The sequence below is a fragment of the Dipteris shenzhenensis genome, chromosome 14 (assembly GCF_047967505.1).
Source record: "Dipteris shenzhenensis isolate YYH24624 ecotype China chromosome 14, Dip_SZ_1.0, whole genome shotgun sequence".
In the NCBI taxonomy this organism is placed as follows: domain Eukaryota; kingdom Viridiplantae; phylum Streptophyta; class Polypodiopsida; order Gleicheniales; family Dipteridaceae; genus Dipteris; species Dipteris shenzhenensis.
The window spans coordinates 6,637,897-6,649,452 of record NC_141609.1 but is presented as its reverse complement, the minus strand read 5'-3'; the positions used below and the strand labels follow the sequence as shown (position 1 = coordinate 6,649,452).

At 40.0% G+C, this 11,556-nt stretch overlaps 1 protein-coding gene across 2 annotated transcripts in view; it reads left to right on the top strand.

Moving 5' to 3' along the window:
• LOC147894125 (ARM repeat superfamily protein) overlaps positions 1–2,057 on the top strand; it is a 136,046-nt gene extending 133,989 nt beyond the window's left edge. For both annotated transcript variants that reach the window (XM_087384634.1, XM_087384633.1), the window contains 5 exons: positions 86–195; positions 798–854; positions 1,004–1,088; positions 1,231–1,521; positions 1,650–2,057. In XM_087384634.1, the coding sequence (XP_087240760.1) occupies positions 86–195; positions 798–854; positions 1,004–1,088; positions 1,231–1,392 (414 nt within the window). In that variant the 3' untranslated portion in view covers positions 1,393–1,521; positions 1,650–2,057. The remainder of the gene's footprint in view (positions 1–85; positions 196–797; positions 855–1,003; positions 1,089–1,230; positions 1,522–1,649) is intronic.
• The last annotated feature ends 9,499 nt before the right edge of the window (positions 2,058–11,556 follow it).

Below are 11,556 nucleotides of genomic sequence, written 5' to 3'. Positions count from 1 at the left end.
ACTTGAAATTCAATAACATGTGTTACTTACAAAATGTGTAGTCACTCACCTTTTGTTCATAATGCCATGATGCATTTCTATGCAGGTAGATTCTCTTCTGACTTTCTCAAAAAAGAAAGTTTGTGCAATCGCACTCTGCATTCTGCTGCAATTAAGAGAGCCTCAAGTTCTGGATAGACTTGAGCAAATTCTCAGGTATGTTAATGTTATACATGAGGGATGGCTAATTTTTGGAATTTGGTTTTCATGTGAATCAATCTGTGGCCCATGATTCGTGTTTATTATCTCATTCAAATATTTTATTGTGCTGTTTTCTGTTTAGAAGTGTTGAGTTAAAATGCACATCTGTACTTAATTTTCATTCTGATCAATGGAGTCATTATTTCGCCCCTTTTTTCAAATTCTCGAGCCCAATTGGGCAACTCTTCACTAGTTTATAATTTGATGAAAATATAGTTCACAGAATTGATTATTTAAAATGATAATTTATTAAATGTATAAGCATGATTTGTGATGTATAATTAGGCATATGTTCTTACAATAATCTCTGTCTTCTTTTCTCTCAGTCCAGAAAAATTCATATTATGTACCTTTGAAAAAGGCAATTTGGTGACCCTAGATGTTACTTGGGATGCTTGAAAACAAGCCTTATATGCCCCCCTGCCCAAAAATAAAATTAAAAATCCCCCCCGCCCCTAATTTGTGATGATTCGCCCAGGTAGAAAACTATAGTTGAATTGTTATCAAATGAAAGAAGCTTCTTTGTAACAGTCTAGTGTATTGTATGTCCCATGCAGTGTCTGCACAAGCATTTTGCATCAAACGGAAGAAGATCAAAATGGAGCAACATTGGGGTAAAGGCATTAATTTAAAAGTCATTTTTATAAATATGAGTGTTTCTTTGTCATTTTTTATTTAGAAGAGGAAATTGTTATAAATCTCTGTGATTAGGGGAGAATGTTTTGCTCATGTATTGTGTATGGATTCAATGGCTGGTTTTCAGGTTTGATTACCTTCCTTTGGCTACGCATAGTGAGGAGGATGGATTGGGAGGTTCATCAGAAACTGAGGATCGCAGGAAAAGACAGGTATTGCTACTGGACACAACGTGCACATGAATGAGTGTCTCAAATTAAGGTATTGGAATACAGAAGATTGCAAATCAAGGCATGGATTAGGCATGATCGGAACTATATAATCACTTTGGAAGGCTTTATGTTGTTACTTCAGATCCTGAACGCGGATCCTATAAACAAATTGGCCATAGCACCTTTGTTACGAGAGAAACTCCAAGTGTGTTCTGAATTGCATGGCGAAGCTGCATTCAATGCTGCTTTAGCTAGACTGCATCCCTCACTACTGAGCCAGCTGGAACGACTTCTAGGCAGGTAGGACAGGATCTGAGCTATGAAGGAAATCAGAGGTATGTCAGCATATCATTGAAGTGAGAAGTCCATGAAGTAATTCATGAAGAAACATACAATGGACGGTGCATGGCATGACCTTAGCTTTCGCCCCCAGGTAACTAAAAAGCTGCATTTGAATTGACTGGATGCATTTCCTTAAGAAAGGACAATTCAGTTTGTGGACAGTAATCACTGACAATTACAATGATATGTGCTCCATGCATGCATGCATAATATATCCAGGATGCGGGGAGTCAGTTATGTGTTACAGCAGTAGAACTCAGGCTTGAGTACTCCAGTTTGTCAAAGTACATATGATTGGTGCGGAGGCACGTATTCTTGTTTGTGCACATACAGCAGATGCATGCAGTGGAACATAGCTGCTGTCTAATAGGATCTGCAGGAGTTGGATCAAGACGCCATATATCACTCGAGCATTTTACGTGCAATAAAAAGCCTCGAGGTTGGTTACCTATAATTTGTTTGGATGTTGATTTACTATATCCTCTCATAGGTTTGAGAGTCGGCTCTTGTCAATGTTGAGTGTAAGAGATTCCAAGACACAAAAACAAATAATGTATCCTATGGATCAAATAATGCAAGATGGCTTTATGGCCAAAGTTTTATCTATTTTTGGCTCTAAAGCTTTAAGCTGTACTGTACAATGATCCATATAATCACTATGTTTCCAATTGAGTCTTGTGGTCATCCTTTTGGACTCTCTCTCTCTCTCTCTCTCTCTCTCTCTCTCTCCTCCCTGTATTGGTGCCGTTATGACATGATTAGGGACTTTTCGTTTCATATTCATCATGGGTGTTGATACCCGCTTACTGGCTCCATTCCTCAGAGTCGGCTTTCTTTTAGTCTCATAGACCCTTTGGTCTTACGAACACTTCTAATAAACTCTCTCTCTCTCTCTCTCTCTCTCTCTCACACACACACACACACACACACCCCCCTTGTTGAACATGATGAAAAAAGTCAAGCGATTCATCCAAGAGACTTCCTATTAAAGTCCGGTTGAAATCGATTCTATATGAATAGGGTTGTGGGGTGAGATAGGAAGCTAACACCAAATCTCAAGGTTGAGGATATGCATGGTATGAACAATCACTTCTTTGTGGACCATGATGAAAAAAGTCAACCAATCCATCCCTATTAAAGTAGTGTGAAAAATCACTTCTTTATGAACAGGGTAGTGGGTTGAGATAGAAAGCTAACACCAAATCTCAAGGCTGAGGGTATGCACGGTACGAACAATCACTTCTTTGTGGACCATGATGAAAAAGTCAACCGATCCATCCAAGAGACTCCCTATTAAAGTAGGGTGAAATTTCAATTCTATATGACAGGGTTGCGGTGTGAGATAGGAAGCTAACACCAAATCTCAAGGCTGAGAGTATACACGATATGCAACCAGCAAGACAAGTCTCCTTATAGTCCTTTGCCTTTTCTTATATTAATGGGAAGTTTAGGGATCATACTTTCTCGATGTTGGAAAGGTGATTGATGAACCATACATTTAGTTCATTAATTTCCCATAGGTTGATTTGGGATTAGAAATATTAAAAGGTTAAAAGAGCAGTATTAGTTAGACTTGAGGCCTGTTGGTATTGCGATAATTCTTTCTATCTTAAATGGTGCGTTGCCCTACCAGCTAGATTTAGATTTAGATGCTCGTTTGGGAGAGACTAAAATGAAATCGTTTAGACTTCACAAGCAGTTGTAGCTTGAATGAAGAGATTTGGACTACTTTTTGATTAGCCTTCTCATTTAGTGCTAGCCTTCGTCGTGGCTGGCTTTGCCCTTCACCTCCAGAGTGCCGACAGAAACTCAGTACGATGACTTTGTATAAATGGATGCTCAAGTATGTGTGGGTGTGTGGATTTGTATGTGTGAGAGCATACTTTTATACTATGGTCTACACCCACTGTTGGGCGCTGATGACGTCAGTGGGGATGTCATAGTAGCTAGTCCTTGCTATGCATGATGGAGTTTATGGTTCTCAATCTTATGAGTGACTCTCGTGAGATTGAAATTGCACTATGTTGTGTTTTTAGAGGATGAGTTTGGGAATGTTCTTGGATTCATCTAGGTATATTAGTTAGACTTGAGGTTCTAGACTAGGCCATCTACGATTACACATAATTGGTAGTGGGCCACATGAGGTGGCATAACTCCCACATCCATTGGGCATCCACTATGGATTGGTTTGGTTTGGTCACGTTACTCGGCAAGCACTCACCACTTCACACGCTCTAGGGTAGCTGATCAGACATTAGTATCGCATAAGGTTAAAAGGTGGCTTTATAGAGCAGTAGCAACTTTAGTTACCTCTGAAAAGATTAATTTGTCGAGGTCAAAATAGCTAGTGCAAGACCTAAGTATATCAAGGAGCTACAAATCAGGGGAACCTTGCAAAGCCTTGAAACCTTGCCGTCTCAGCACTCTGTATTATCTTCTCCGTTTAAAGGACAATTGATATTCATTAAATTCACAAGTTCCTCAATAGAGAGCTTCTGAAGAAGACAAATGTTAGTGTGTTAATTGTCTTAATAAAAAGCTCCACGATTGTAATGTTCCACCCTTGCTAGCTTGTTATGTTGAGAGGACTTACAATAGCCTAGAGATCCCCTTGAACTAAGAGAAGAGCATGTGTTTGCTTTCAACCTTGCAGTATATTTTTCTATACTAACATTACCTCTTCATCCTAGTTTAGTAGACCCATTTATTTCTGATTAAATTTTTGCTTGATGGTAAACTTCTAATTCCTAAGTCTTTTTTGGTTATGATGTTGCCATACTCTTGTTTTATGACTTCTTACCAGTTGGGATTATCTTTGGGTTTTTCAGGCTTACATATGTCTTTCAAAATTTCCCTTTCTCCTTGAAGACTTTATCAATAACTTGCTCTCGTTTTATGATTTCATAAAACCACCTAGGATTGAAGTTCCTCTCCATCAATATCTAATGAACATTTGGTCAATCTTTTCTCCTCTATGCTCATCAATGATAGGATAGAATGATGTATCTTGCTATTACGTACACCTAGTACCTCCTTCCCCAAACATCACATCTCGCATCAAAATTCCAGTGAATATAGGGCTTGTTATCAATACTGTAGCCAATGAATATCCCTTTAATTGACTTTCATTATAATCCTTATACAAAGCATGATGAGGATTATACAAAGCATGATGATAAAAGGCAATATAGTATTTGTTGTACATGTTAATGATATAGTGATCCCTCGAATTGATGAGTCACATTTTATATGAAAGACCTTGGATAGATGCATTATTGTGATTGGTTGTAGAAATCTAAGAGACAATGACAAGACATTCATATCCAAACTTAGTATGCAAAATAAATCCTCAAAAGAGTTTGATTGGAGCAATTAATAAAAACACCAATGAATCCACGTGAAATTTTTTTAAAGAATCAAGATAAGGTTGGGGTAGATGGAACACAAGCAGCTGGTTAAGCCTATATATTTTAGACCACTATATCAAACATAGCTTTTCCAATTAGTGAATTGTCATGATATATAGCTGATCCAAAGGCATTGGAGGTAGCTAAGAGAATTTTTAGATTTATCAAGAGAACACTAATTTATGGAATAGAATATAAGAGAAGCATGAATTTGAAATTGTCAGCATTTACTTATAGTGATAGAGTTGGATGCCCAGATAGCAAAAGGTCTACTTCTAAATGTTGTGTAAATATTTGGATCAAGTTTGGTGTCATGGAGCAATAGGAAACAATGCACTATTGCATGTATTATTGAAATATCATCAATAGAAGACCAATATAGAGTAGCAACAAATGTAACTTGTGAGCCTATGTGGTTAAGAAGAATATTGAAGGATAATGTTCTTACTAAAAAAGATACAACTATTCTATTTACTAATAACCAAAGCTCTATTTAAAGATCTTTTGTTTCATGCAGCCCATTGAGGTGCAATAATACTTTATACATAATAAGACTCCGAGCAATATAAAAAGTTGTCATATTGCCCTGTAGAGGATTATGTCGTCGATGTCCTTACTAAACCTCTTGTTAAGATTTAGCAAGACAAATCTTCCAACATGATGGGTGTGAAGCCTAATTCTTTTCTCATTTAGGGAGAGCGTTCAAGTAGTGAGTGATGAGCTATGGATTTAGTCTATTAATTCACCCTTTAGATGATTTGGGTTTAGGAATATTAAACCTTCAAAATGGTGGTAGACCTTAGGTCCTAAGTTAGGCCACCTATGACTTCATGGGTATCTGGTTAGACATTTTTAAGCAACCACATGAGGTGGCATAGCCGCCACATGCATCCAATGGATGGAGTGGATGGCTAACACATGGCAGCATCATATGATTGGTTTAGCTTAACACACAAGTAAGCTCTCACACTTCACACACTCTAGGCCAGCCAATCAAGTGTTAGCATTGCATCCATGCATGTGGTTTTATGCATTCCAATTGGGCAGACTATTTTAATTTCTATATCAATATCAAATACTCTTTTTCTCATATAAAGGGGCCAGAGCAAAATAATCAACATACATCTTTTGGGATTCCTTAGATGGATGAAGGTATTTATGCTAGGGGGAAATATGAGAGTTGAGATTAAGTTACACATACAAAATGGGCATTGGAGCATCGAAATTATGTTTGCTTGGAATATAGGATACATTATTGTGCTAAGAAGGCAATGTCTTGATTCACATGCACTATTCTGCTTATGTTCCTTTATATAGATTGGGTTATTAGTTGTAACAATTTGGTGTGATAATAATGTGAATGCGTTCCAACATACATGTGCATGTTCATCTATGGGAGAGCACAATTGCCCCCAAATCAAAAGGATATGAAAGCATGTCCTCTTATATGAACAACTTTTTGTGTGACATCTCCATGTAGAGTCCATAAGATACAAAAATAGGGCTAGAGGAAACATTGCTGCAATTTAACGAGCCAAGTTTTGAGAAGCAATATATTTTACCAATGTAGGTGCATTTGTTAAGTAAAGATGATAAAAGATGGTTGTAATTGTATATTTATTGAAAAAATTTAGATCTGTAGACTCAATTGGTTTTCTTGTTCAAATATCTGACCATGGAATTAAAATTGACTCGAGATTGTGTGGTGCATCAATATTGGTGACCCAAGATTATTATGTGCTTCAATACGAGGATTTCAATGACTCATGATTTGCCTTTGGTAAACAATTTGACCATGTGAAGCCCATGTGTCATCTCTCTTAATCGTTGGCACACATAAATCGATTATTTTTTTTGGCTCGTCATGTTCGAAGCAAAGATTAACATATGCCTAGTTGCAAAAACTAATCTCTGTTGTGCGAGAGACGTTAGACTTTCTTACTACTACTCATGCTAGTCTCGGAGAGGCTTTCATAGCCCCCCTTCTCCTCTACCCTCCTCCCTTGAGCCTTTTCCCTGGTCTTTATAGCAGCGTACAGAAACTTTTGGAGAGAAGCAGCTTCTCCAAGAAGCTCCCTCCATTTGACACGCGGATTCTCTAGAATCTACTCCATATAATCACGTATCTTCTGCATGTTAAATCTTATTCTGCTTAGTCTTAGGTTAATTTTTGTGTGCCATATACCACTCCCCCCACCATGCCATTCAAATTATTTTATTGTCCCCGTTTTCCTCTGGGGGGCCATATTGGGCCTATTGGGAAATTAATAGGACTTATGAAGATAAATTACTTTCTAAACAAATAGGGCAATGTGTTTTCGTTATAGATATGAATAATTATGATGTGATTCTTGCTCAATTCTCCCAAAAACGAAGGGAACTAGGTTTCAATTTCTTCATATGGATACAATTTAGCATGCATCAAGCACATCCATCTTGACCTTGAAAGCTAGGAAGTTTCATAATGCATATAGATGTCTCTTGTCATTTGCATGGTGTTGATTGTTGTAGTATGGTAATGATTCAAAATGGAAATTTGTCAACAATGAATTCCTTGAAGAGATTGAGGATTAGCTTGCCTCACATGCAAAGGGATGATAAACAAGCAGTATGTTCACTAATTCGTGGTCCATCACTTCATGACATCTCTCCAATGTATTCACCCATCTCCTATGCAATAGTGCTTGCATTAATTTTGTGGCCCAACTTGCGCATACTAGTACTTTCACTATCATTTCCCTTTCCACGATTTTTTTAAAGCAAAAATTTCATGTGAATATTTCCTTGTAAATGGACCCTTGCGCAAGTTAAACCTCCATCCTTCTTCAAGTATCATGACAACAGTCCTATGAGCATAACTTGTACCAACATGAATTTTTTTGACATCAATATCTCAATGTAAATTTTCTAATCAAATTTCATTTCCGCGTTTACGTGATGAAGGATAGTTGTGTAGCAAGTGCTTGTATTTCAATAGTAATTGTATCTTTAATCTAGAGAGATAAATACTAGTTATAGTGAGAAATTATAGCTAGAGCACATGACCATTCTAGCTCCTTTTGACATATGATATTGGTTCCAACACTTCAGATATGTCTATTCTAGCCTAATGCAAGACATCAAAGGGAGAACAATACTTAAATGGACCAAATTTTCCTACAAAGAGAGTGCCAAGGCCATGTAGAATACCCCATGAGGGCCGACAAACCACACTCTTTGAGCATTGTGGTAATTTCACATGTTCTGTAGTTGTGCTCTCTACTAATTCCATGCTTTCTTTCACTCTTAGTTGTGCACTAGCATATCCTCAATCTTCTCTACCCAATTGTCTTGCAATCCAACATCCTCTCCCTCCCTCTCTCCTCTTCTCTTGCAAACTATCCCTTAACCTTGCAACTACCTCTTCTTCCCACTCCTTTATCTTCTCCCACCCCTGTTCTTAGTATCCTCTCCCTCTATCCCCCTTCTCTCTACCTTTCCCTTTTCCACTCCAGCCCAAACTCCCTCATCTATTCTCTTAACCTTATTCCCTTCCCAAACTCAATTGCTACCACTTTTTGAACCTATTTCCATGTTTGGCACTTGAATCCTCAGATCATACACATTTGCTCAACTTAAACTCTAAATTAGAAACTCTAGACCGTATCTCATCAAATTGACAATGAATAATCATTTCTCTACTCTTAGCATCATTGTTGGATACCCTATTTCATTTACTTTTGTTATGATGATATTTTTATGTACCACACATGTTAGTTCATTTGTGGTGTGCTCTCTAGCTGTGCCCTCTCTCCTCATCTCCACTCTTCTCCTCTCCCTTCTTCATATTTTGTCATGGTATCAGAGCATGGTTTTGCCTTCCGCTAAAGCACCATCCTTCTTGTGAGAGTGATTGAGAGTTTGAGAGATCGAGAGACATTGAGTTTTCCATTCTCTTCCATTGAGAGAAAATTTCTGCTCATTGGGCGAAATTCCATCCATTTGAGAGGAATTTCCGTCTGTTCATCTCCTTCGAGAGTTCATTGAGAGTGAGAGTTCTTCTTCTCTTCCGAAGAGAGATTTAGATAGATTTGTTTTATATTTGTGTGAGAGCGCTTGAATTTTGTGAGAAAGAAAGATTCGAGAGAGAAAGAGAGAAAGACATCGTCTCTTCTTGATACTTCCTACTCTAAGCTTGAACAAGCTCTAACAGCAACAGCCGTCCCTATCAACAGCTCTCTAGCCCTGCAGCAAAACGGAGTTCCCCTAGCTTCTTCAAACGGCTTACATTAGCCAGCCATCATTTGCCTCTCTAAACGGGTCTTCTACACAACCATGGTGCTGACGACCTTCAAGCCGCAGCAAACGCGTGCTCCAACTACTCAACATACGAAGGCTTCTGAGTAAGGCTCCAAATAGCCTAAGGCTCCTTCCATCTATCGGCAATGTCCACAGCCTGCCGTAAATCTACTCCGATGGCCTAGCGCACAATGGGCTCAACACACAGGCTGAAGTAACGCCATACGCAAGCTAAGCTTTAGCACATGCAACCAACTGCAAAGTTCAACTGCAGCCCACAACCGAACGGACGATCGACTCTCCAACAACTACTCCGAGCACCCGTCAACAGAAAGCCTCTCCATCAAAGACTTCTCTCAGGCGACACCAGCGACAGCCCTTTTGCCAGCCCAGCGACATCCTTCCTTACACTCAAGGCTCCCTTCAACTCCACACAGCCACGATGCTTTCGGCCATCACGAACAGCCCACCGAATGTTTTGCTTTGTCGCGCATCCAACGAGCCCTCGAATGTCGTATCCCAGGTGACGAGCCACCGATCGACATCTCTCTTCTTCTACCATGACTAGACTCCCTGCAACCTAGTAGACTAGACTCTTCGCAATTCACGTGACCTCTGGCGCAGCGCACCGCTCCTGCTCGCTCTCTACAGGCCACCGACACTCAACAGCAGTAGCTGCTCCTTCTCTCAGGTGATGCCACCAACGATCTCCATACGGGCTCCAACGCCTTCAACAAGGCAGTGACTCTAGCGCTCCTGCCATCCAGATCTCGAAACGACCACCTACCTAAGCGCCTTAGAGACGGAAGACGAAATCTATAAGATTCCGTTGGAATCACAGAAGATTTCGACAAACCGACGAGTGACACATGGCACCCTCTATCCTCCACGTGGCAACCTCATCGAGCCACGTCAGCAGCTTCCCGCATCTGCCATGTCAGCAAGACAGCTTATCTTGCCACATCACCTTATCATGACACGTCAGCACCCTGATAACCAAGTGCCATGGTGGCAGGCCAACTACCAGCTCATCAACCGCATCATCATTGCCATGTTAGTATAGCCACGTCATCTGGCCATGTCATCATTACCATGTCAGCATTGCCACATCATCACTTTGACTAGTCAACTGCAACCTCATCAGTCAATAATTGACCAGTCAACACTAATCAGCTACCACATCATCAGTGCCATGTGGCACACTGACCCTCTGCAAGCACACAGTGCTCCACAGTCACTACATGAGACCACACCTGCCACCTCAGCACAGGGCTCCACAAGCACACCTCTTGCTAGGCATAGTGCCACATCATCACTGCATGTGACCCACAGTGACACATCATGATTGAGCACCATTTGCACTCCTTTTGCCGCTCCACCTAGATCAAGGCGTATCTCTTGATCCAGGAAGAATTTGAGGGCGCTCCAAAAAGAGAAGTCGCTCGATTTTTTGTGCTCTACGGAATCGTCATATCAGGCGCACATTTTAGTGCAAATTACACTCACATTTGAGCCTCGCCGACAAATCCACTTCTTAGACGCACATCAGCCTCTACATCGACGCATCTGACCCAACACTTAAAAGGAACAAAAGAAAAGGAATTATTTGCTGTTCTTTCATCGATCGACGATTGATATCGATTTAGATCAAAGTAGACTAGATCGCCATAGAGGGGACTCTTTGAATTTCCCCAAGTTGCCAATCTAATCCATGCCTGAAATTCCCAAATAGTACCTACTCGAAGTCAGTCCATACACTCACGTATGGTTTCACATTATTACATTACCTGAAACCTAACGTTCCATCAGTTCAGTGAGCAGACTTCAGAGAGTTGAGAGGCATTGCTGATTGTTCAGTGGGGGCAGATAGCACCAGATTTGATTTCATACACACACGCCACTATTGTAAAGCCTATTCGGCTATCTCACAGCATTGTGCACATCATTTCAGCCTTGTAAAGCCTTTTGGCTATCCGACATCATTTGCCACAAGCCTTGTAACAGATCAAATTTTATATATTGTAATTCTATCTTCACCAACAGCTCAGATTCCACTTGGCATTGTCAGTGTTTTTTTGCAGTTGATTCATACAAATTTTTTTTTTCACGACGCTTTGAGTACATTTCTTGCACCATGTCTATGACTAGCAACCTCAATCTGGAGGCATCTGCTAAGTTAGATAACTCCAATAACGGTATATGGAAATACCGATTGGAGACCATTCTTGTACTTCCGGACAAATGGGAGTTATATCGATGGATCTACACCTAGACCATTGGATGATTCAGCCAGCGGTAGTTCTACTCCACCTATTGTCACAGCACCAATAGCGGGATCTACAACGAGATCTACAACTACACAAATAGTTTTTGCACCAGTAGCAGATCCTGCCATTGCTCGAGCTCAGGCAGAATGGGATAAGAAAGACAAGTATGCCTAT